Source organism: Mobula birostris, chromosome 3, assembly GCF_030028105.1.
Source record: "Mobula birostris isolate sMobBir1 chromosome 3, sMobBir1.hap1, whole genome shotgun sequence".
Lineage (NCBI taxonomy): Eukaryota > Metazoa > Chordata > Chondrichthyes > Myliobatiformes > Myliobatidae > Mobula > Mobula birostris.
In genome coordinates, this window is record NC_092372.1 from 60,050,554 (window position 1) to 60,078,215 (window position 27,662).

The 27,662-nt window shown below is 40.9% G+C and overlaps 1 protein-coding gene across 5 annotated transcripts in view; it reads right to left on the reverse strand.

Moving 5' to 3' along the window:
• Nucleotides 1-24,756, reverse strand: part of pdgfra (platelet-derived growth factor receptor, alpha polypeptide) — a 50,594-nt gene extending 25,838 nt beyond the window's left edge. The window contains exons 1-7 of one of the 5 annotated variants that reach the window (XM_072252704.1): nt 24,505-24,756; nt 21,486-21,727; nt 10,072-10,147; nt 8,315-8,626; nt 5,795-6,061; nt 4,728-4,858; nt 714-879 (exon numbers count right to left, since the gene is read on the reverse strand). In XM_072252704.1, the coding sequence (XP_072108805.1) occupies nt 714-879; nt 4,728-4,858; nt 5,795-6,061; nt 8,315-8,626; nt 10,072-10,132 (937 nt within the window). In that variant the 5' untranslated portion in view covers nt 10,133-10,147; nt 21,486-21,727; nt 24,505-24,756. Of the gene's footprint in view, nt 1-713; nt 880-4,727; nt 4,859-5,794; nt 6,062-8,314; nt 8,627-10,071; nt 10,148-21,485; nt 21,728-22,933; nt 23,709-23,770; nt 24,002-24,504 lie in introns of those variants that run through there. The other 4 variants (XM_072252703.1, XM_072252705.1, XM_072252700.1 and 1 more) reach the window with 4 other exon arrangements.
• Nucleotides 24,757-27,662: the final 2,906 nt, after the last annotated feature.

Sequence of the window (27,662 nt, forward strand, 5' to 3'; positions counted from 1 at the left end):
TTATACAGCCTTTCCCAGAAAACTGTGCCTTTAGGCAATCTATCATTGGAGTTACCACTTTCACCATGGAGCAACCTGATCTTTTCCTGTTTCTCAATTTCACATTTCATTGCACTTATTTCTTCACCATTTAAAAATCACAGCTTAGGCACACTAGACTTTTCTGTTAGAGAGATTTATTTATAAAGGCAACCATTCAAGCAATCTAACAATAATATAATGGAATACTAACCAATTCTAATTTTGATTCTTTCCACTTTCCCAAAACAGTCCATTTCCTCTTACTCCAATGGCTGCCTCATGAAGTTTTTAAATTTAATGTGCCACAAAATTAAAAAAATTACATAGTTGCAATATTTTCATTCACTATATAGCAACTGCAATGAACAAACAGAGAAGAAATGGCTGGGTTCACTGACATGACTCACATAATTTCAGTGATCACTAGCCCAAAATGGTATTGGTCTCAGTTCCAACCCGAAATGGTGTAGATGATTGGAGCAGCATCTGAATTCAGACTTAAATTTAGTATAACTTAAACCTGAATCCATCATCTTTTAGAACATTGAATAACATGGTGATCATACATTGAAGCTTCTTCTGTAGATGGTATCATTGTAGATATTATCTATGCTTTGTATCTGTAAGTCTATGTACATGAACTAGAATAAAAATTAAAAGTAAGATAGACAAATACTTTAATTCACACATACCTCTAACTTCGATGTAAACGTGCTTTTTTCTATAGGTTGCTTGAGTTGCATGTGACACAGAACATTCATAGATTCCAGTATCTTCCAATGTGGCTTTCTCAATTTCAAGGGTCTTTGTAATTATTATGGAAGGTTGTTTTACTTCTTTGAGATCTTCCTTTCCCTTCTAAAGTAAATCAAGCAATCTATATGAATATTTATGATCTCTCCTATACACTGACCTAGAGAATTAGTAGGTAGTATATCAACAAAACTGAACTTTTCTTTGAAACACAAGTTAGCAAATTCAAATATTTTTATGCAGCTCTCAAGAAGCAAACATTAATATTGCTGTGATAAGGATTATAGTTTGTAGTTGAGGTACACACAGACATGTTTCCAAGTGATCCCTTTGTGGATTACTCAGCTGAGGTTTTCCTTCCAAGACAATAAGCTTGCAACTTTGTCCTATCATCCAACTATCCATCCTCATAGTCTCAATGCACACTACATCTGCTTGTACAGCAGCTGCTCCATCCTCTGCCCTATCACTCTAATTCCCTTCCCATCAAATTAGTTTGTTCGAAAGTATAACTTCTTTCAAAAATAAAGTTTTTCGGATGCAAGCAATACATATGTCCCTTCACCCCTCGACAGTCATCAATGGTTTGCTGTCCATTCCTTGAATCAATGCATTCCTTGTGGTGAAAGTATTTGTGCTCAGTAGAAATATTAGCCTAAAATACCTGGAAGACCTGGGAAATGTGTTGCTGTGGAGTGACTTGGATGTCCAATGATATTCCTGCTCTTATTCTGCTTGCTGTTAAAGTCTGAAGAGGAGGGACATGTAAAATTACTTTTCCCCAAATCATATCTCACTTGCGATTGGTAAGCTGTTTTAGGTTAAATAATACTATTTTATTGCTGTCCAGACACAAAAGAGTATGGGTTTAAGCTGAGTAGGAATTTTAAATGTCATTTGCAGGGAAGTTTCTTTTTTCACATTGAGAGCATTGAAGGAGGAGTCAGTGGAATCAAATACAATCACCATGTTTAAGTGACATTTAGACAGGTACTTGAACAGAAGCAGCATAGATGAATAAAGACCTAAAGTGGTGGGAAAATGGAATCACAGGAGATGGGCCAAATAGTTGGCTTGTAGATGGTGAGCTGAAGGATCTGTGTTGTGTTATATAACATATAACTCAAACAAGTTTTGTTTGCATTTCAACAATCAGTTACAAGTAGTGTATGAACACCTTCAGTCAAAAAATGGGACTACTTCAAAATAAAACCTTTATGAAAAACAGTCAATAAAATTCATTTTGAGAGAACTAGCTCTTTAAATGCAGAGTAAACACAGGAGGAATATGTTCTCAGTCCACATTGTAAAATAATAATGTATTCCAAGGAATGATTGAACAAGTTTAAGTTACTGTCCTTTCCATCAAAAACTGCATGGCATATTCAAGCACCCTCCTGATATATTCCCCTACATTGACCAGGCTGACGGCATTTACACTGCAAATATTGAGGAAAGGTTTAATTGAGTGAAAAATCAGCAGAAGCCCAGGCAGAGAGAACAAGAAAGATTTATGTCCTTAAGTTAATAAATTGAGTCAATAAATTTAAGTTAATTGGCAAAAGAATTAAAATAAGTTGAAGGTTTTTTTTGCAAAGCGTAGTGCAGTCAGAAACTCTCATAAACATCATCACACTTACAATGAATAAACACTAGAGAAGCAGAAATCCACAGTCCTGTGGACAAGAGATAGGAAGGGAAAATAACCTGAATAGATCCTTTCTTGGCCTGCAAAGACATGATGGCCCAAATAGCCTCCTTTCTGCACTGTAAGTTTCTGCAATTCAATAGAAGTTATATATCAACCAATAATAAACCAACTACCAAAGTCAAGTGCAGGCCCTTTGCCTATGACTGAAATCCATACCACTTAGTGTGCAATGCGACAACAATTTTTGGAGTGTTTTCCGAGTGTTTTTGGCGCGCAGATTAGTACGCCAAAATCAAAAGGCTATCACTTTTCCATGGCATTGCTTTTCACTTCCATCAGCTGAATTTAATATCTGGAGTCAATACTTCAATTTAGCTTTCAATTTTGTTACAGAAATTTTTTAAAATCAGAAACACATCAGAGCTGAAACATACACAAACATAATTAAAATGAATGTTAAAGGTCAGAAAGTTCATTGTTTCACAATTTTCTAAATATCTATATGTTCTGATCATAACTGTTTTAGTATTGTCTTTTGCACATTGTTCTTTGATGCCCACTCAAACTTACAGTTCTTTTATCTGGAAAAATGTTCATTAAATTTTAATAGTTTTTAATAATTTAGTAGGAAAGCCATCAACTTATGCAATACCTTTTGCGAACTTCGAAGAGAAAATTGAGATGAAAAGGATAAAAAGTACAAGACTAAGGACTAGAGAGTGGGACTAACTGGAAAGCTCTTTTAGAGGGCCGACACAGACAGAAGCAGTAAAATTATTTCCATACATGTTCTACAATTCTATAAATGCACAAAAATAATCACTCCAGTCTCTTCCTGATGACGCACACGCTCCTGTTTACATCAATGGTGATAAGGTCAGGAGGGCGGAGGGATTCAAGTAGTGAGGAGTCAAAATCACCAGTACTGTAGCTAATCCTGGTCCATTCACGTTGATGCCATGCCCAGGAAGATGCACCAGTGCCTGTACCTCTTTAGGAGGCTAAACAGATTTGGCATATCCCTTTTGACGCTTGCCAATTTTTATAGATGTACCAGAGAGCGCATCCTTTCTGGATGCATTATAACTTGGTATGGCAACCGCTTTGCTTGAGACTCCAGGAAACTGCAGAGAGTTGTGGACACTCTCAGCACATCCAGGAAACCAGCCTCCCCTCCACAGACTTTGTCTACACTCTTTACGATACAGTGACCAACATTCATCAAAGATGCTTCCACCTGTACGTTCTCCCTTCTAGCTCAACTCACCAGGCAGAAGATTTAAAAAGCCTGGTGCATCTCCAATTGGATCACATTATACAACAATAATATGGCAAGACATGCCTTTACTGGCCTGTACTGGTTGACCATTATCCAATTATTCTGATAAAGTTATACATATACCTTTTAATATCATGTGCTAAATCACTGTACCACCAGCTCAAGGAGAGCTTGTACTACACTATTATAAGACTATTGAACAGTGCCCTTGTACAATAAGATGGACTCCTGACCTCACAACCTAACTCATTATGACCTTGCACTTTACTGCCTGTCTGCACTTCTCTTTCTGTAACTGTTGCACTATATTGCTTTTGCCTTGCACTGATGTAATGAAATCTGTATGGATGGCATGCTGTACGTACGCATTTTCATTGTACCTCAGTATCTGTTACAATAATAAACCAATTTATCAATGTTTAAATAAAGGGCGCAGGCAGTGAACACAATTTGACTATATGCATGCAGAAAATAATGCGCAAGGGGATTGTATTGCGTAATAGACTCAAATGGAATTCTGATTAACCATACCTTTAGCTTTGCCAAAATATTTATTGCATCAGCAAAAATATTACACCTTCATTATATCTTAACAGATAAAGACTGTTTTGCCAAAAATAAAAACTTGTCAGTATTGTGTCACGGGGAAAGGGAAGATAAAAAGCAATCAGCTTTACATACACAAACAAAAAGAAAATCTGCAGACGCTGGAAATCCGAGCAAAACACACAAAATGTTGGAGGAACTCAGCAGGCCAGGCAGCATCTATAGGGAAAAGTACAGTTCACATTTCGGGCTGAATCCCTTCAGCAGGACTGGAGAAAAAAAGCTGAGGAATAGATTTAAAAGGTGGGGTGAGGGGAAAGAGAAACACAAGGTGATAGGTGAAACCTGGAGAGGGAAAGGCGAAGAAAGAATCTGGGAAGTTGATTGGTGAAAGAGACGGAAAGCAATGGATAAAAGAAAAGGGGGGACGAGCGCTAGAGGGAGGTGATGGGCAGGCAAGGAGATAGCTTTACATACGTTTTTTCCTGGGTAATTCCAGTTGATGGTCACCACTTCATTATCCACTACTTTACAAGTAACAAGAATGCTTTCTCCCACTTTAACTATGTTTTTTAAAGCTTCTATTTCAACTTTCAAATCCTTTGCCACTAAAAAATAAATGCAAGAAAATATAGTTAGAGCCCATTTCAGCGGGAACAGGTTTAAAAACATTTTCATGGTTTTTTATTTATAAAAGGATCATGGTTGTTATTTCTTATAAAGATGATCAAAACTGCAGAATCTATGAATTTGGTATAGATAGAAAAAGACATCTTCATCTTAAGTATTATCAGAAAGAGTATAAAATATTTTCAAAATTCAATATTGTTTATTGCCATTCTTCAGTACACAAATGTAAAGGAGAACGAAATGATTGTTACACCAGATCTAATGCAGCATAAAAATATTACACTGAAATTAAATGTAAAATATTAAACATCATTTAATACCCTGGTGCATCCTCAATTAGGTTACATTTTACAACAATAATATGCTTTTCATGATCTATGCTAGTTGGTCATTATCCAATTATTCTGATAAAGTTATACATATACCATTTAATATCATGTGCTAAATCACTGCAAAGAGTCTAATTTAACCTGCTTTAATCATTCAAAGATCATAACAAAAATTAACATATTAATTACCTTAATGCCTTAAAATTTAGTCACTAGAGAAACATTTTATCTTCTCATTGTTTTTATGTAATATTTTGTAGATATTATTATACATTATAATCAGGTTTGAAAGTTACTATTCAGAAAGCAGGATTCTTTAAGTAACAAGCAACACACATAAAAATTGCTGGTGAACGCAGCAGGCCAGGCAGCATCTAAAAGAAGAGGTATAGTCAACGTTTCGGGTCTCAACCTGAAACGTCGACTGTACCTCTTCCTATAGATGCTGCCTGGCCTGCTGCGTTCACCGGCAATTTTTATGTGTGTTGCTTGAAGTGCCAGCATCTGCAGATCTCCTCGTGTTTGCGTTCTTTAAATAACAAGGAGCATTGATCTGGTGAACCACAACATCAAGCATTACCTTACCTTTAAATGTATTAACAATGTACTCTTCTGATTCGTGTTTCACACCATTGACTGTTGTGACACAGATATACGTCCCCTCCTTGAACAGCCCTCTGAATCCTTCTTTATTATCATAGGTAGCAGAGATTGTGTTCACGGTATCAAGATTCGTCAAGGTGACTTGCAGATTTGGATCGGACACTCGACATGGAATCACAGCAACTTCACCCTCTGCTACTATTACTATATTTTCAAAGTTCAATTGTGGAACAAAGAGATGGTCTGGATCTGTAAATAGGTCAAAGTATTTAACAATAACTCCACCTCAATAACATCTGAAAACTGACAATTCTGAAACATGTGGTAAGTACACTTGGGACATATTTTCCAGGATATCAAAAAAATCTGCAATTACCACACCTTTATTTGGAACTTTTGACACTGAAGTCTACTGCTATTTCACATTAACTATTTCTATTCTCTGCAGTTGAGTTATGCGTCATAGCCTCATAGATTAGATTTTGGATGTTATTTTTTTCAATTACAACTTTAATGCCATGCTTTACTTTCAGTTAATGGCTTTTGCTGAAGTCAAACTTTATTCAACTCCAACATGAACTTTGGATTATAAAATGCTTTCCCATGTTGCACCAGAACAAGGATACACCCCAGTGGCTTTAGTTAGAGCTATAATTTCAGAAAGCTGACTGCTGACTACATAGCAACTACAAAATCATAAACACCAACTTATTTTTCTTGGTTTGAATGGCTTTCAGCTGCTCTCGGCCAATTTGCTAAGGGGAGGTGCTGCTCATTGCAAAGGAAAAAGTGACTTCACACAACTTGTCACTCATATTTCAACTCCATAACCCAAGCTTAGAACATCCTGGAAAGTTTCCAATTCAAATTGTTATCACTTTCCAGGTGAAGAGGTCACGGCCATTACACAAACTATCTGTGAAGACTGCAACAATCCAATTAGAAGATGTTTGTACAACTCTAAATGAAAATTTGGTGTAGGTGAGAACACCTCAATCCCCTTAAATCTACTGTTCGGTTTTTGAGCTGCAGCTCGCAATTTTTACTTGCTGCATTGTTGTCCTACAATATTCATCGACAATGTGAAACCTTTAAAAGGTGTGAACATTAAACTGACCGTGGAGAGAAACTGCCACATCAGGTCGTCTATTCTCATGTTTAAACAATGCTTAATTTTTTTATTCTTCAGGGGTCACTGGATAATAACATGCACTCACTGGGGTGGGATGGGCCTGTTGTAACCAATCATCAGATTAGCATCACACATCAGCTATGAAACATCAATATCAGGTGGGACTCCAGAAAGAACTGGCATGGTTGACTAAGCACAGTGCTTGAGAGGATTGATGGCATGGTAAGGAATTGATGCTCAGTGCAATAAGGAGCACAGAGAACCCAGCCATTGTCACCACTGATGAAAAGGTGCAGCTAGTTATTGCAGCCATTGATTGCACAGTGGGATTAGTCATTGTTTGCACAGTAGGCAATGAAGGATTAGCTTTGGCGGCCATTTGAGGCTGGGGCAGGGGAATGGAAAAACGGACCAGATAAATTTTTAATAATAAAGTTCAAAGGAGATTAAAGCTCTCTCTTGTGTGTTATTAATGTGCAAAATAATATACGTAGAACATTACAAGGGCAACAAATCCAGTTAATAGAGGGAACATGCTCATATCTCCATGGTTAGATGTAGTAGCAGCAGAGAACGCTTCTAATCATGACCTATCACAGGAGCCCACCATTACACCCTCAAACCCCAAAGGACATATTTTAGAACTTCAGCCCACATTGCAAAACGTGGAAATATTCAGCCATAATATTTGTGTTGGATCATCAGCTTTCCTTTTGACATTGTGTTATTCTTCTTTGGTATGCTTATGGCAACATTGCCCTTTCCTCACCCTGGCCCCTTAAAATTGGATAGCCTACCAGAATCCACAGCCAGCATCCGTCAAACTATATTCCAGGAAACTCAACACTTTCAGGGGGGGAAACTTAGAAACTTACTAGAAAAAAACAAATATTATCACCAAAACAAATAGCTACCACAAATTTCTGAGGCAAACGTAGAAGGAAACTGAACCCATATCTGCAAAAGGCAGTCAGATAACCAGCATAAGCAACATAAAGGGCAGACAGCGGTCGTTCCCCTGACAGCTCAGGCTGGAAATAGGATATAAAATTGAGTTACGTTGTCCTTGTTAGTGCCAATTTCAACATTCACCCTGAGGGAGATAACTGATCGCAATGAGTGGCTATGCCCAGGCTGATGAGGGAAAAGCGCAATCCCAACTAATACCATTGGTACCACTGGAAAATGCGTAACTATGAAGTCATGAGGTATTGATAGACCCAAACACATGCTGTTAGCCCACATTTTAAGAATAGCTATTAGGCTGAGGTATCAAATAGTGATGTCCCTGTAATCAAACCCAAACTAGCGCACTTTTGGCATGAGAAAACTGAAGCCATTAGCAGTTAACCCCTCTCATATGCACTCACCTGGAACAAAAACATATATATCGCGGCCTTCAATCTCATCGTCATCGGAATAAAGTGCTGGGTAGTAGCAGATGTACATCCCAGTGTGGATTCCTGTTGCTTTTTGGACCTCGAGTGTTTGTACAAAACTCCCACTATTGTTGCTTTCATTTTTTTTAATGACATTCTGTGCAGCGTCTTTAAAAGGCAACTCCCAAGCCACTTCATTCTTGCCCGAACACTTCAGGTTGAATGTTGAATGGACAGAAACTTTTATTTCATCTTGGTTGGGGTAAACATCAGGTATCTGTTGGCACTGAGCCAGCTGAGGCCCTAAATGCAGACAAAAAAAGTAGCAATCATTATTCACAAAATAAAAGGTATCCTTTCCTTGGTCAATTAACCTCTGCAATGGTTGACTACTCCAAATACCACTGTGAAATGCAAAGTGAACACTTGAACCTTCAAGCAAGGTAGAATTACTGGCAATACCTCACAAATGCATCTTTTATTTCATCCTCTGGTATTGGGCCTTCTGAGAAATGTAACTATAAAAGTGATTATCTGTCTGTTAACCTTTACACCACCTTTGAAGACTGCTAAGTGTTTTGTACCTCTCATTTAATTCCATTTCCTGCTTCTGTTACTAGCTATCCCCACCTAAATGGATGCACAAACGTTGTGGTTCCAGTTCTCCAACACTCCATTAGTGTATCACTGCGAGATCGGTCCGGACAGTCTTTCATAAATTCAGCACCAGCGTGAACACGTGCTTCACTTGGCTCCTACTTGGGTGCCTTGACCGAAACTGGTAGATCACCACGGCTTCAGATGAATACATTTTCACCCCGTCATCAAAACGTTGTGGCAGCATTTCACAAAGAGTAGCATCATTTAATTTGGAATTTAAGAATAACTAATTTCATGGATGTGAAATGAATAATAAAAAAGAAATACTGAAACAAAACAGGCTTCAGAGACGCATAGATTATCTTCAAAATAGGTGTCCTCAGTACAACATGTCATATCTAATGGAGAAAGAATTATGATAAACATGCCAACTATTACCCAATATGCATTCTGAGCCAATATATCCCCATTCATAACGTATGGTTACATACACTAATAAGGAGCACATGTCAAGTTAAGGTTAACACCTACAGTGATTGAAAGCATAAACGGCTGCCTGGATGAAGATCCTTCTGATATCCTCAGAACTCAATGCAATCCCTCCTTGGACCCTTGCACTTACATGTGCATTGTTATCTACACCCAGGGTATTTTCCACAGTTAGTTTACAAAGCTAGACACAGCCATTAAATAGCGGGAAGGATTTTCTCTTTAAAAGTATCTAAGTGACAGATGCCACATGGAAACCTAGGCTACCTCGTGTGGCAAGTCATGGAATAACTTCTTGGGAAAAGGAAGGTAGCAAGGACAGGTTTTATTCAGACATTGTCTTCCCCTTCCCTCACTCTCTGACCACACCCAAGAGCTCTCAGATGAGAAAATTTCCCTGAGGATATCAATAGCTGGACATTGTGGGTGGTGACTCGTGGTGCTGGCTTAAACCTGTCGTGCCTGCCCAGGTCTGTGACACCCATGAAAACCTACAGCATAGTGGTTCTCAAGCTCACCGTCCTTGGAGATTTTTACTGCGACCTAATCAACAAATAACAAACCCCCTCCATATGAAGATTATTTCTACCAGTTTAATATTTTCAGGTGTATTGTAAGGGGGCATTTATGAAAGTTTTGCCTGCAGCATGCTGAGTTACCTTTGAAGATTTCCAGGAAGAAGCAGACGACAATCGGCAATGTCTTCCAGAATATGCCCATGGTGGTGGAAATTCACTGAAAAGAGAAAATCTGTAAATTATTCCAGAAACTTTAGCAGGCTTGCAGTAGTTCGTTATTTTGTACAAAGTACAGTATATGTCTTTCTTTTAACATTCCTCTCCTAAGAACTTGTGTTTGGCAGGAAATATTGCCTGTACCATGTCACAACCATTTGAGTCACTTTACGTTGTTATACAGTAGTAGAAAGAAATTGGATATTTTTTCTCTCTTTCAATCAAGTTTCTTCTCCTTCTCTTTTTCCTTTTCTGAATTTAATTTGACCATATTCATCCTATCTCGCTCCCTGCTGCTTCTCCATTTTGTTCTCTGCATTGATTGATTCTGTTTCCTTCTCCTTGGCTTCTTCTAGTTCTCTTTCTAAATGTCCTAGTTTTTATGGGAAATGAAAGGTCCCACAGCCATTGCTGCCTCACTCTCAGCTCAAGCATCCAACACACACAAGAGACAGCAGATGCTGGGATCTGCACCACGGCAGCTTAGCCGTTAGAACGGTGCTTTTACAGACCGGGGTGTTGAAGTTCAGGGTTCAATCCCAACACCCTCTGTAAGGAGATTTGTATGTCCTCCCTGCAGAATGCACGAGTTTCCCTCCCACAGCCCAAAGAGCTGCCGGCTAGATTAATAGGCCATTGTAAACTGTCCTGTGATTGGGTGAAATTGGGGTTGTCGGGGGTTGCTAGGAGGTACCTCTCAAAGGGCCAGAGGGCCATATTCTGCGCTGTATCTCTAAATAAATAATTTTTTAAAACTCAGTGAATCTGGCAGCTTCTGTGGAGGACAGTGGACAGTCAATGCTTCAGCTGGTGACCTTTCACCTGGACACTTCTGTCAATTAGCAGTACAAAAAAACTGCAATCAGAAGAGATATTCATCACAGAATGCAATCATGGCTCTTGGGACAACTTGGCAGAGCAGACTCGATGGGCTGAATGGTCTGATTCTGCTCTTATGTCTTAAAGACAATCATTCCCAAGCACAATATTGGCAGTAATTATACTCTAAAGTGATACGAGATTCTTCAACCTTATAAATCTAAGGAGCACTCTAGGTGGGGTTTGGGGGTGTGGGGGGCGTGGGGGGCGTGGGGGGAATGACAACATTACTTGCCTGCCTGGCCATGGAAAGTAGTCTGCACTGATACTTAATCATTCAGATTCACTGTGCTGTCTCTCCACCATCATGCACTGACTTAGACTTTCATCTCAGCCAATGATCTGATCGGGCTGGTGGGCAGCAGCCTGGTGTGATGCTTCTAGCACTGCAGCCAAGAAAATCAGACGGCAATCTGCTTATTCCAAGTAATCCTTCTCTTGGGAGCTATGCTGTTGGGACTCTACACTGCAGCTGGCAAAGAGTGTATAACTCTGCGGCCACAATTTAAAAGTTAAATAAACTCAGATTTGCCCATTGATCAGTTTCACAAGGTGCCTCGTTCTTTTTCTCACACCCACACCCTCTGCTCACAGTAACAAGAACACCCACATTCCTACTGGACGCCAGTGTGGTGTCCCAAACCTGGATTGTTATTCTTCAGCATTCCACGCTGATCATTCACCTGGCCTGGTGACATTTTACTAAACATATTTTCTTGTACTTTCTTCCTCCAGTTCCCTGTTTCTTAATGTGAACATATCCAAAGCAGAACTAGATCACCCACACTCTCACTGGAGATGCTGAAACAAAACGGATAACAGAGTGCAGAGCATAAAAGCAGATAACAGCAATGTTGTTTTTGCAATGTGTCTGTCCTTCTCGGTAAGCCATTTTGCTTCTTCCTGCAACTACAAAACTCCCAACCATTTGCAGACCGTGATGTCAATGCTGGCTACGACTAGTTGGCTGAAGCACACTGCAGGAGACTAGCAAGGGCACGGTCAGAATTTTCCATAAGGGCTTCCCTACTCAGTCGAGATTTAATAAGTGCAACGTTGCACTTCATCTGACAATCAGCTTAATCAAATGGGTGACCCCATCCAGAGGAAAGTCAAGGTGTGAGGTTAGACTGTAACAAGGTCAGGGTAAAAGATCAACTAGCAGACTACTTGTGCTGTAGTTAATTTTCCAGTCAGCATTTTCAGTTAGAAAAGTTGGTCTTATATTACCCTCCTAATGTTTTGATGAAGTTCAACAGTAGGGAGACCAAGGGTTGCACTATCACAAATCTTTGACAGTAGCAGGAGAAGCTGATAGCTCGTTATGAAGTTAATAAGATCCTTGTCATTTTTTAAACTCATAGGAGACGTAATGAGTTCGACAACCCTCTGCCTGACCCCCGATAGTGCAAGGTGTACAATTCTAGACATCGTACTTTAGGAATGATATCAGGGCTTTGCCAAAGTAAGATGGCGCACCAGGATGATAACAAGGACTTGGGTGAAGTGATGAGACAGGAGAATCTGAAATTAACCTCCTTGGAGAAAAACAGGATAAAAGGGAGTGTTATGGGGGTCCTGGACAAGAAAGTAGGAAGGAATTGTTTCTGTTCAGTTAGTCAGTAGCCTGTCAAAGATTTGAAACAAATGACAAAGAACTCAAGGAGAAATGAGGAGAAGCTTCCACAGAGAAAGTAAGGTCTATAATTCATCATCTCATTGAAGCAAGTTCCATTGCAATTTCTTAAAGGCCACATAGGAGGAAAAACTTGGACACAAAATTAAATTTGATGGCTCATTCAAAATGCAGGTATTGGCACCCCACAGCTTCAGACAGCCAGGTGGACATGGTTATCTACTGCCGGCTTCCTTAAGCACAATGTTTGTTAACTCCAAGGAGAAAAATAATCATGAATTTAAAAAGATAATAAAACTGTTATCCCACCTGAGCATAAAGGTTCAAATATTTATAAAGTCACGACATTGCTCCTAAACTGATCACAATCAGCACACAGCCAGGTTGTTTTAATGAATGAAGCGTTCAAGCTGTTAGCAAACTTGGGTATGATTGAATTTGAATTCGGTCCATGGAGTAACAAGAGAACTACAACTCCTGCCAGTTGCACAGTGATGAAGCCTTCCGCCCTGAAATGCAGGATATTATATCTGGATCCAGGAATTACAACATTTAGAAACAATGGTTAAAAAAATCTCTGGCCTCATCAACTGGGGATGTACCAGAGCCATGTGAAATTTTACAACACTGAGGCACAATGCTGAACAAAGCATATTATCCTCCATTAATCTTACCCACCCGCCACGACTGGTTAATATGTACCAACAAGATTCATCAGAGTACACGGGCATATCAGCGCCTGAATATTCTCCAAACAGAATATCTCCGGGCAAAAGAACATACAAACTCCATACAGGCAGCAGTGGAGTTGAACTGGGGTAGCTAGTGCTGCAACAACGTTCTGCTAACCACTGCGGTACCATGCCACTCCATTCCTGTCTTGGATCTGTCCTGTTCCAGTGACTTATGATTTAAGAATCAGGTTATGCAAATTTAGACATTGCTAAAGATCCAAGTGTAATATAAAAAAAATTCAAATGTTGGAAATCTGAAATAAAAACAGAAAATGTGAAAATATTCAATAAACCAGAGAGCAGCTATGGAGAGGAAAATTGAGATAATAATTCAGGCTCATATTTCATCAGAAGTCTCTCTTGTGTATCTAATATTTCAGTAATATTTGAGTAATATTGTAAATATATTGTTTGATTAAGCATTCTTTGTTGTTTACAAAATCATTATAGGTTATATGTAAAAGTACATGAATGGCAGACGTCATTATTCCAAAAGTAGGAACAAAGTAAACACACATCTCCCAGCTCTATGATTTTCTTTTGCTTAGTTTTATGTTTTGGAGTTACAAAACATAACAGAGACCTGAATCATTCATTTTGTTTCTCCACAGATGCTGCCCGACCTGTTGACTATTTATAACATTTTCTGTGCTTCCTTCAGTCTCTGCATAATACTTAGCTAAGCCATTTTAGCATTAGTGAGGTCAGCCGATGCAAAGCTACGTAACGTCACCAAAAACGCTGACACTTCACTGCAGTTCAAGTGCTCACTTCAGACCTTTCCTGACTTAGCACTAGAGCTATGTAAAGGTGGCTAAAGTGGATGAATCTATGCACCAAACATTGCACTTGAGGGCCTAAGGTCTAAATAAAAGGTGTGAAAAGCAGGAAACCTAAAGATAGCAATGGTACTTAGGACTATAAAAGAGCTTTCCACCACAAAGGTTTCACACCATTGACAAAAAGCCCAGGGTAAACATCAGAGAAGGCATTTTTGGCATCAAGCCTCAGCAAACCCAACAAATTACTCCTTGAATAAACTGACTTTTGATCATCCCCCTTTCCAAAGACAACTTTCTATGCAGCCACAGTGGATGCAACACTTGGCCTTGCTTTTCCATTCCCCCCACCCCCGTTCCCACCCTCCAGTGCCCCTAGCAGTCTTCTCAAGTGAGGCAGCCATTCATTCACATTTCCTCCCAGTTGGTGCACTGCAGTCAGTGCTCACAATGTGGTCTCCTCGACCTCTTTGACACCCAACACTGACTGAGTGTCAGCTTTGCTGAACAGAGACACGAGGGACAGCAGATGCAAGGATCCTCATGCAATAAAAACTCAGTGGGTTGCAGACATATCTGGAGGCCAAGGGAGAGTCAATATTTTGGGTCAAGACCTCCATAAAGACTGAAAAAAATAACTCCAGTTACAATCACTTTAATTTTCCAATTCCCCCTTGCTCTGAATTCTCTATTTTTGGTCTCCTACGTCATTCAGATCAAGCTCCACATAAACCTGAGGATCAGTAAGTCACCCACCAGCTTGACAAATGGCAGCCTTCCAAGCTCAACATTGAATTCAACGATTTCATGTAAATTCCCAACTCTGCCTCCTATTTCACATTTTCTCTATTTAGAATCTTTCCTCAGTCCTCCTGTGGTAAATACAAATTTTGTTTGTCTGTGCAGAAACAACTTCCATTAGCTGTCAGCCTTTACCATCCTCTTTCAGTCAGGACCATCACTGCTGTTACATCCAATCCCTTCTGGTTTCCAGCTATCACAGACCTTCCCTGTTCTCTCCACCACTCCTTCCCGCTTCCACAACTTAAATCTAACTTACCCCTAATCAGATGAAGGTATATGAATTCTTTCTCTCTTCACAGATGCTAGCTGGCTTGTTGAGGCGTTCCAGATCATCCCTTTTTTAAAAAAAGTCAGATTTGCAACAACTACTGTATTTTGCTATTGAAGTTAGTCTTAGACTTCCACTGACTACTGATGCATTAGGTTTCCCTGCACAAATGACAGGCAGCCCTCAAACCCCACAAAATGTGACGTATCAAAACAACATTATGTGGAAGAATTGTGTGTGCAAAGAGCCAAGAGAATGGGAGAGCAGGGAGTGAGAGGGGTTTATGGTGATGGGAAGGTGAATATATAGACAGAGATGAAAGGATAGACATAATTCATAAGGGATAGGAAGCGTATCTGTATCCATGTTGAGATTAATTCAAATATTTACACTTCAGAATTATCAGTCAAGAAAATTTTTAAAATACATGCATTTAAAGATAAAAGAGGACAGGATTGTGGTTAAATTGCACCTTGCATGCACCATATGACTAAGATCTTTACAGCCCAGAAAGCATTTTAAAGAATAATTGCAGTAAAACAGGAAACCGACCACCGATTAACACAAACAACAGGAATTCTGCAGATGCTGGAAATTCAAGCAACACACATAAAAGTTGCTGGTGAACGCAGCAGGCCAGGCAGCATCTCTAGGAAGAGGTGCAGTCAACGTTTCAGGCCGAGACGTTTCAGGCTCATAAAAAAATGGTCAAATGCTACCGAAATGACAAGAATACCAACTGATGTGCCACATGGCATGAAAAAGGAACAACAAACAATTTCTCATTAGTAATGTTGACCGAGGAATAAACATGGTCCAACACACCAGGGGCAACTACATTGTTCTTCAAATTCAGCAAATGAGATCTCTCTACCTAAGGCACTGATATAACAAATCTTCAAAAAAAAATAAAGGCAGCCCAGACAGTGCAGCGCACTTTGGTACTGCACAGGAATGTCACTCTAAATACCAGTGTCCACTTAGATTTGGTGGTTAAGCTGTAAGCAGTTTACAAATCATCTTTTACATTAGCTTAATGGATAAACATTCCCAGTTCTGAAAGTCCCTGCACAGTGCCATTCACCAGGTTCTTTTGTTAGATCAATAATTATTTAATTAAATTGATTTTCAATATACATTTACTCAAGTAATTGTTAATAATTTACTGTAAGATTAAGTGTTTACTCAATTCACTAGCAGACAGGAAAAGTATGGGTATCAACCATAGCTATGCTGACAGAAAACCAAGGTGGGGATCACAGAAAATGCTCCCTTTTAGAGCACCAATAAACATTGGATACTCGGCAGAAGCATCAAGTTTTTACAATCAATAGTTCCTTTTAAAGGATATCCCTTGCTCTGCACAAGAACAGCATTTTTATTACTTATTCATTTTCCAGATGTCAGCATCACCAGCAAGACCAGCATTTATTGCCCGGCCTTAATTGCCCTTGAGAGAGATGACAGCGAGCGGCCTTCCTGAAATGCTACAGTCCCTCTGGTGGAGGGATTCCCATGGTTCTGTCGGCAGGAAATTCCAGGATATGGATCCAGTTGCAATGAAGGACTGGCAATCTATTTCCATGCAACTGGCAGATTTTGGAGTTCCCTGCTCCTGACAGCTTACCCTCACAGTGATGGATGGAGGTTGCAGTGTCAGGGTAGCCCAGGTGAGTAACAGCAGAGCATTTTGCAGCTCCTGTAGCACAGTAACTCTAGATTGTTTCATCTCGTTTCCAGTAGACATGTGTAGAGCAGAACAAAATGACTGTTCTTGGGAATACAGCAATGAATGGACTGCCAGTCATGCTGTGCTTTCATGAGACATTTTGTACCGATCTTTGAATGTCACCAGAGATACACTCACCCATGCAATTTAACCATCCTCTTGCCTTGTGTCTTGTGGATGCTGGAAAGGCTTTGGGATATCGGAAGATGGGACACCACAAGTTACCCAGCTCTTCTCCCACTCTTCAAACCACAGCTTTTATTCAGCTGGTCCACTTGTCCCTCTAGTCAATGGGGACTCCAAGATGATAATGCTAGGTGACTTGGCGATCATATTGAATGGGAAGGGTTAGTGATGAAGCACCAGCTTGGCCATAATCATTGACTGACCGTCTTGTGGCACAAACTCAGCTGGCCATTTCTGAAAGTCATCTAGGTCTGCTGCATGAAGGCATTGGGAGGCTCACTTTCAGATGGTACTACAAATGAGACTGAATACTGTGCAACCATCCGGAAACATCCATGCAATAACATTGGTGGAAGGAAGTCATTGAAGGGGCAGCCAAAGTCAGATGGGCCCAGGGCACAGACATGCACTAACGCCCTGGGACTTAGATGACTGACCACCAATAACCACAACTGAAAAACATAAATATGATTCTGAAAGCCATTTTATCATTTTAGTGTGATCTTTGATTACTTTAATTTAACCAGAGGCTAAATGAGAACATTCCAATAGGGAAAAACTTTGACCAGGAAATCATTTGCTCTTTTCTAACAGCAGATTACTCTGAGAGCATGGCAAAAGGACTCAGCGTAAAAGAAAGAAAGGCAGAGCAGCACACACAAAATGCTGGAGCAACTCAGCAGGCCAGGCAGCATCTATGGAAAAAAGTAGAATCAACGTTTCAGGCCAAAACCCTTCGACTGCACCCTTGTCCATTGATGTTGTCTGGCCTGCTGAGCTCCTCCAGCACTTTGTGTGTGTCGCTCAGATTTCCCGCATCTGCTGATTTTCTCTTCTTCGAGATTCTGCAGATGCTGGAAATCCAGAGTAACGCACACAAATGCTGGAGGAACGTCGACTCTTTATTCCTTTCCACGGATGTTGCCTGACCTGCTGGGTTCCTCTGAAAATTAATCAGACTTGATTGCCAAAAGTCGCTGCAATACAGAGTACCCTGTACCAAACATGTATTCGCTTGCAGGCAATAATTGTTCCAGAGACATAGTTTAATCCAGTGCTTCAGCACAAATAGTTCTAAATTAGTTCCTGCTAATTCTCTCCCCTAATTATGTGAAGTCAACATTTGAACTTCTGCCACATAACACAGCAATTTTAAACAACTCTTGGGGAAATGAATTGGAGAATACAAGCAGCTAAAGGCCAGCTACAAGCTGAGGGTTTATGGAACACACAACACAAGGGAGGCTTTCCTGAGCTTGCTCCCTCTGACGTTCCAGTCTGTGGCTACTTGCCCTGATGGGCTTCTCAATCCTATGAGGCAGTCATAGTGAAGAACTGGTGCAGGTTTCCACTGCACACGCAACTCACAAGAAACCTCCTCTCAGTGTGATACTGTACTGTCGGCCATGCTTGCCGAGACAGGATCTGGCCCCAAATATGCCGTGTCAAACTCCTGGAGGGAGAACAATGGCATTCTTACATGCTTCCCAAAAAAAAATGCAAAATGGAAAGAGATTTGAGGAATAAACATAGAAAATAAATAAAATATTTGAAACATAATGGAATGGTTGTACTTTATGTTTTTTTTAGGTAATATACTACAGAGAAACTACTACTGAATTTGCATTGCATCTTTTTTGCTCTAAATATGAATTAAAAGCCACTCAAGCATTGACAACCATTGCTATTCTGAATGGTGACCAAAATCTTGGTTGGAAATGGCTTTTAAGGAGCTTATTTCTGTGATTTTGTTGGGCAGTTTAAAAAATATGTCTTTTGGGTACACACTCAGTGGCCACATTATTAGGTATGCCTATACACATGCTCATTAATGCAAATATCTGATCGGCCAATCATATAACAGTAACTCAATGCATAAAAGCATGCAGACATGGTCAAGAGGTTCAGTTGCTGTTTGGACCAAGCATCAGAATGGGGAAGAAATGCAATCTAAGTGACTTTGACTGTGGAATGATTGCTGGTGCCAGGCAGGGTGGTTTGAGTATCTTAGTCCTGGGATTTTCACACACAACAGGCCTTGGAGTTTACAGAGAATGGTGTGAAAAACTTCCAATGAGTGACAGTTTTGTGGACGAAAACATCTTGTGAATGCCAGACTGGTTCAAGCTGACAAGAAGGCAACAGTAACTCACTCACGTGTTACAACAGTGGTGTGCAGAAGAGCATCCCTGAATGCACAACATGTCTAACCTTGAAGTGGACAGGCTACAACAGCAGAGGAGACAGCAACAGCGGGTACCTAATAAAGTGGCCACTGAGTGTGAATTGAGAAAACTACAACCTTTTGCATTAAGGGAGTAAGGGAGCTTGAATTATGTGCTAGTAGTTGCCAATGGTGAAATCTTCCAATTTCTTCTGGCCTGGATTTCTAGAAAAATGAAAATGTTTGAATCCATTTCTCACTTAACTAAAATCTCAGGCAGATTGGCCCCCTCTGAGGTGTTAAAGGGATTTTGAATTACAGTTTATTCTCCTTCCTGATTACCGGCTGGAACTGCTCATCCTCCCCTTCCCCCTCCAAAAAAACACAAGCCTGCACACTTCAGTATGGATCCAACTTGGCAAACATTCAGTCATAAACTCATCTGTAGTCATTTAGTAGTTGATCTGTGAATGGAAAGATTCTCTGTTCATTCAAACCTGCTTCAGCTGGCAACACACTGACCCTCAGAGAAGACCTTACAGGGAAGACAAAACATAACCCATGCCCCAAGGGAAGAAGCGTGCATCTTCTACAACACAGTATCCTCTCATAGTCTACTTAAAGAACTATGTGATCTGTTAGAGCTTTTGTCACATAGCGTCTGAGGTAGGTAAACTCATCTGTACAGAATTAGAATTGAGGTTACAATAGGACATTGCTTTCATTTTAAACCCCATTTCAGTTCATTCTGAAGATTAATTCCTTATATTTGCAGTAACAGTTCAACAATTTAAAGCCAAGTCTGGCATGAGAATACCTGTGAGAAGCCATAAAAGTTGAGCATACAACAAAAGACAGTCGCTAATGAAGTCTCATTTGCTTTAACTTCACCAGTCAGAACGTGATGTCTGGAGCCTCATTGGAAGCTATTATTGATTTCTTAGATGATTAGCATTTAAAGAAAATTCTTCCATTTTTTATTCGCTAGGAAGCAAGCCTGAGAGAATTTAACTGCAAAATCAGAAGGGTCAACACTGTCTCGTGTTCGTACTGCCAGCACTTGTCCGCCAGGTGGAGCTGTGTCTCCACCAAAAGCAGACCGCTGCCGGGACGTGCCAGCATCTTGAGTGATCACGCCCACCCTCACTCTATCATTCTAACTGATAGCGGACACACAAAACTCCGCTATACAGACACAACATCTGCATCCAACTTTATATTTTATAGAACCTTTTTATTTTTAATGCGGTAATTTTGTACTTTTTCCAATTTTAGTTACAGTCTTGTGTGCTGTGTGTACATTTGGACGTGGAAGCAAATCGAACGTGTAATCATTCAGAAAAATCTAAATCTAAGCAACTGGCCGGGAAAAACAGCTAAAGTTCTCCATTCATATTATGTTTATATTAGGATGTTAAGGATCAACCAAGTAAATTAGTTTAATTAAATGGGATTGTTTTAATAGTTTAACAGTTTCGCATATTGCTAAATTTGGTGTTTTTTAAAAGAAATAAACAGAACTATATCCTTCAATATCATCCCCTTTAGCGGGCGATTTACTGCGGGAAATAATCCGTGCAAAGATAAATTTTCCTTGGAAGTTGGAACTTGTGGAATACGGATGCTACTGACGATTTCTCTGTTGGTGAGACGGAAACAGGCACAAACAGTAAACATCTATTTCTGAGAAATCAAGTAATGTTAATTACGGCGAGCAAGGGTTCTGGGCTATATTTAAATCAGACGCTGGTGTTTAAATTCCCCCTGGATTTGAATCCTGCAATTTACTCGAAATTCAAGAAGTATTTCGCCATTTTTAAACTGCGGGTTTACGGAGAAAAATATAATGACTAGTTTAATTTAAAGATACGCTGTATTCATTAAATGAATGATATGTTGGACCATAATTAAACTTAAAAGCGGAAAATATGTAATACGTATTTTTGTTTATGAACATTGTTTCCTTTCGAAGAAAGTATATCAATACAGATAGTTGGATTGTTTTGTTAAAATTTTATACAACATATATCTAACAAATTCCAGCGAAGCACATCCCCAATTGTTAAATTTCAATTCATCTTAATTAATTTTCATATTCTGCGTAGTGTAAACCGGTGTATATCGGTGCATATCTAGGAGGAAGCGTGGTTTATTGAAAACCTTCCGGTGTTGATGTTTCGCATCGCTGTACAGGCAATGTCAGCGCAATATTCCAGCACTCTTGTCTTCTACCGTCACGACACAGCAGCGAGCGTTTGATTTGGTTTACTTCCAGAGCTAGTGTGTTGTGAACCTCCAATACACTCAGGATACCGGATGGGCAAAACCAGTGTGTGTGTGTCAACAACGTGTCGGCGAGTAAACACCACTCTCCTAAACTGAAGTAAATTCGCCCAAAGGCCCTGCAAAATAAAATAACTGATCAACTGGGTCAATTAAATTATCCCCGGAATTGCCACTTCTTGAAAATTGATTATTGCCGTTTATTTTCCCGTAAGAGGATTGTTGCAACAACATAAATCCTTTCTTAAACCCCGGGTGCAGTTCTGCTCTTATTGTATAGGGGGAGCTATAGGTCCGTATTTCATCTTTAAAATGTACTTCGGTTCTAACTACCAACGTTGTGTCCTATGAATAATTCGATCCAAGTCAGTGAAAACAAAATTGAAGCTGCCTTGTTTTCGTTTCTTTGCTATGAATATAATATACCGTACTAATATTTGACATCAGTTCTAGTTTTGGTCATTTCAATTCTTGGGTTCTGATTCCAAACCGAATAAATTATTCGATCTAAGTTAGTGAAAACAAGATTGAAATTGTCTTGTTTTCGTTTCCGCGCCAAGCATTTAACATTTCCCAATACTTTCCATTAGTTACATCTTTGGGCATTTCAGTCTTGTATGAGTTCGTTAGTTTTATTTGCCTCTTGACTACTAAAGATTTCTCGACAAAAAAAATCGTTTATCTGGGCTTCGCTTTCAGAGTGCACAAGTATAACCCGGACTGAATGTGCTTGAAGTGTTCTTGGGCTCTACGACTGTGAAGCGTGTCCATCTGCCTACTAGAGTAAAAGACTTGGTTATCAGACTGAACGAACCGCTTTTAATGTTGCCCCTCTGTAATGCATCGAAAAGGGGAGCTGACAGGGCCAGAACCAAACCACCGCCAGCGTTCCAAACCTTCGTTGCAAAAATCCTGCTCACTCCCTTGGAGAGTGGAAGATGAGATTTGGGCAACGAAAGCCCTTCTTGTGCTACAAAAAGAGGAAGGCTGGTTTATTGAAAACCTTCCTGTGCTGATGTGAACTGGTAACTTCCAAACGACAAGTAAAAGCTTTCGCCGCTTGTACCAACATCTCCGCGCCTCAGAAAAGCGGCCAGCATCACCGCCTGGTCTGAATCAGCACTAGAAACCTTTCCCAATACAGTTACAAGTTAATAGAAGATTAAATTACCTGTCCGGTGTACAACTACATGGCCACACAAAAAGAAACGGGTTATAAGAGTTTAAAACAGTCGCCTCAACTATGTCAAATAAAGGGATTAATCTGGGGCAAACAGAAAGATTATCCCTGGGATAGAAATTGCTTTATCAAAAGCTTGTCTTACAGGCGTTTCATTGTATTAGACTTCACATAGTTAAATGCAACAGCAAGACGCCACTCCTTAAAGTGCCAGCGACCGACGGAGTTAAGATGCCCACTCTGTATGCGGTTTCTTTATGCGCCTTGGCTTGCGTTAACTATTTCGGTGCCACTCGGGACAGCTGCTTCAGTCTTCCCGCTGGGCTTTGGCACTTGGGTAAAGAGCTGAGATAGCTTCGGGCCAAATGGTTCTGCGACCGCCCGCCTGCTGTTTCTCAATCTGCTGTGTGAAAACCGGCGAAGTGTTGGGGTTGGGCGGGAGTGGCTGTGAGAGGGTGATAGAAGAGGGGGAAGATTGTGGCCGAGAAAGATAAGGAGGGAATGTTGGTGTGCGGTGCTGGGGAACTGCGAGTCGCATTCCTTTAAAATATTACAGAACAGGGGGACTTATAATAGACTACAGATGCATTAACAGATGAGTATGTGTACGAGGGTAGGGGGAAGGGGCTGGAGAGAAAGAGGGGCGGCGAGAGGAAATGGAGAGAAGGCCAAAGGAGTGAGACGGGGAAAAGGTGAAAGTAAAAAAAAATGAGAGGGGAATTCGGAAGGAAAGAACGGGGGCAAGGGGGTGGGTGCGTTTGGGAAAGACTACATTACACCTCAGAGAGAGGAGGGAAGAACGGACGAGAACAGCTTTACTGATGGGACGCTAGATACAGAGAAAAAAAACATCAGTGCTGAAAAGAAACAGCCATGGGAGCAGGGAGAGGGAGCTGAGCGCAAAGTGATGGGGGTAGTAGTGGGGCAGAAAGCTCGGAGACAAAGGGTCGCATCGTGAAGTAAACAACTGTTCGATTCCTACCTCGGCCACTTTCTCCTTTGCGCCCACGGAAAGTCCCGCACAAGTCACTCGGTACAGCCTGCTCACAGACAATCTAAATGTCCTGGCATCATTCTCCTTTCCTTCCTGTTTATGTGATTCATCCACATGGCAGGGCTCCTGAACAATCCAAAAATCTCTCCCTCCTCCACCCTCGATCCCAGGACAGCAGAGTATTCCCAGAAAAAAAAGCCTGTATCTTGTTCGAAATTCCTTAAATCCCTGACGCAGGCACCCGATGGCTTCCACATCCAACGCCAATGTGTTTGTCATTATAGAATTTGCGCACTGGAGCCATCATCGTTAGTGCTGTCCAAGTAAAATGCAACAAGCGGGCTGACGTGACACAACACGATGCAAAGGAACCTTTTATTTGCCTCACTCAACAGCAGCACAACAAGAAATGTATTGCAATCGCAGACAAACATTTTACTTCAAACTTCAGCCTCTCGACCAAGTTTTAAAAAAACGCATACTCTCGCACACTTTTTTAAAGCCAAAGATAACAATCTTCAGTGCACAGTCGCCAAAGTTAATACAACGGGAGAATTACTCTCAGAATGAATTCGAAACAATGATACAACTGGGTCTGTGTATGGAAGAACGAAGCAACCTGGGTTCCGCTGTCACACCTCTATTACACGAAATTTCTTTACCAAATTGGCTTTCAGTGACAAGCAGCATCGCCTTAATAAACTTTACATCACTCTCCTTACCTTGCGTAAAGTGGTAAATCCACAAACTCCTCTTAAAACGGGGGGCAACATAGAGGCTTAACGTTAGAGTCGGACTCTAGCTGTTAATGGGCGCACAGAACAGCGTTTTGTAATTGATTCAATGTTGCAGTCCATCCTTCCAAAAAAACTAATCATTTGCTTTAAGTAAATAACTGTCAGGAAATGAAGCGCCTGTGGTCGCTTCAGAATAAGAGTCCTCCCCCTCAGTCAGCGCCGGGAGTCTTGCTGGCTTCTGATTCTGGAGGCTGGGCCTCTTCAACTCTTATCCAATAGGGCACAGTCACATCCAGGGCTGTCTTGCTCAGAAAGTTGCCATATGTGCTTTTTGAAGAAAGTTTTATATGGAAGAAAATGTTTTTTTTCCTTTTGTGCTTTTTTCGCGGTCCGATTTTCGTGAATAGATTTTCACCTCAGGCGAGCCTTTAATTTATCAGGGTAATGTCTCCGCGCCAGAATATTCCCTAAGAAAGAATTTTAACCGAAATGAAAGTATTTGGAGTTAAGAAGAACGTACCGCCTTTTTTTTTGGTCGGAAGGAGAGCTGCCTAAACGCTTTTTTTCTCAGCGTTTATGGCCACCATAAATCTGCAGGGAAAATTAAGTTTTTGAAAAGCAGAACCCATTTCTTAACACTATGTAATTGTGTTGCTGTGTGATAAATTGGTCGTTTTGAGGAATGAATTAAAGCAACTCCCATCAGTAAAACAAGGAGGCGCCCTTGCTCTGTCCTACTGAGTTGCTGTTCGCTTGGAGGTGACGCTAACAGTCTCTTTGCACAGAAATCTCAGATAAGTGCATAATAAGGTTGTCCCGAGCCGTTTGTTTACCTCTGTGGTTCAGTCCCTATCTCTGCATTAGAAAGCAATGTGGGACTTGTGGGAGATGTAAGGGAGGGGTATTAGAGAAGAGGTGAAGTATGGCACAGGGGGTTATACACGGGTGGTAAAGTATGTGTCAGTCACGCTGCTAGAAAGAGCGGCTGCGAAGATTCTGGCTTTTTTTTGCTTTAAGTGCTGTTTCTCATCTTGCCTCCAGCCGCTAGCTGATGTAATATATCTTCAGCGCTGTGAAGGTACAGACGAACTATTACTTCCACATGCTTCAGGAAATCGTTGGAGGCAACGCCAGGCCAGTCCGGGTAGTCGATCGTTTCGGGGGTGCTCGGGAATACCAAAGTGACCAGTCGACGGCGCCGTGCTGTGGGGCTCCCGACCGTTTTCAATGGAAGCGGGGAAACGTTGTGAAGGGGCAACGTGTACCCCTGCTCACCAATAAACAGAGCTCTGGGGAGGGGGGATGTTCTCAGTTTTTACATTTACCTTTCACCTTCCTCCAACTCTTTCTTTTAATTCCTTTGCTTTTCCCTGTTATTCCCGCTCTCTTTCTTTCGGCTGGTCCTTTTCCTTTCATATCAATGCGTTCGATACATTTTGTGTAACTACCGCTCTTTGATTGACATTTAATATTTAGTTATAGCCGCCGCCCTCGCAACGAGTTCCTTTTAGTTTGCTATAGGCAAATGCTTAGTGTCGTTAATCCACATTGGGTTAGAACTAGATTGTGGTTGCAGGACTTTACCAAAGAACTGGACACTTGTGCTTGGCCCGAGAGGCGGACTTTCGATCGGAAAGGTCTCGATAGCCTCTGGAAACAAACTGGTCACCGACTTTGACGGAGTAATATAAACATCATGTTGTGAGCAAACCGAGTACAAGTCTGTGTTAGGCGGGGGGGGGGGGTGGTGTTGGGGCCGCACTGAGGGACCGTCTGCTCCAAGCAAATTCGTACTATTTCTTTCATTTTTTTTTGACGGCGACTTAGATCATGCCCATTCGTGCATTGGCTCGTTAGCTTGTATAGATTAGATTGGAGTGATGCTATTCCCATCACTCCAGATCTCGCCAGTGCATCCGGCTGGGTGGTGACTTCTCATCAGCATACTGGTCACACAGATCGCAGGACTCGGGTCAGAGTGTCATGGTAATCCAGTTTCAACACCCTATCGCCAAACATGATGTCCCCAGCTAATTCAGCACCCGAACAACACAATTGACACAAGGTCTCTAGTCCTGACTGCTCCGCCACTCTCGAGCTGAAGTCGATCAAGCCAAGAACTGGCATGTCTGGAGAATCCATTTGTTTCTTGGCGAGGTTTGATCAGATTCCTTCGGCCCACAGTTTCACTGCCATTAGGCGCGAATGGGAAGGAACATAGAATATTGCACGGCCTAGACCTAGCCCTTATAGGCCACCACGTCTGTCCCGACCGTGCTACCAATCCAAACTAATCCCTCTGCTTGCACATGGTCTACAATCTCCCTTCCCTGCCTGTTCGTGTGACGGTCTAAATGCCCTTAAATGTTGCCATCCTCTTCTCCAGGCAGTGCGTTCCTGGCATCTATCATTCCTTATGCTAAAAAAATCCCTCTAAATTTCGCCCCATCTCCCTTTAACGTTATCCTCTCTAATATTTGACATTTCCACCCTGAGAAAAAGAATGTAGGCTGTCTCCCCTGTCTAGGCCTCTCGTACATTTGTATATTCCTATCAGGTCTCCCCCTCAGCTTCCGATATGTCCCGAAGAAAACAATCCAATTTTGTGCAAACTCTCCTTGTAGCTAATGAAGCAAAAATTGTGCAGAATCATGACTGTTGCTGTTGTAATGCTGCCAGCGAATTCACGAGCTGCCATTCGCTTCATTGTTGTGAATGAGCCTCTTCAAACATCCAAAATGTGTCAACACTGCATTCGCCGACTTTGGGTTGGACTGTTTTCAATGTCGATAAAACTGGGGGAAATGCAGCTTACAACCCGTCCAGGTATGGACGTCAATATGCTGTGTAATGTCAGGAAAATCCTGGAAGTATTTGAAAATGGCAGCTCACTTATTTACAGATTACTCCCATGCAAGCTTGTTGCATGCCGATATTGATTCCTGATATTGAAAGTACAGTCATTGCGGTTTCATGCAGGTGTGGGTCGGAGTAGACTCCATTTCGTATATAAAGATGCAATTTTCCCCAAAATTTCGCAATCTAATAATTATTTGGTTTGCTTTCCCCATTTGTTTAGTGAGCTTATTCAAAATGAATGCTTTGATGTGCATTTTAAACAGGCAGAACTGTTCCAAATACCA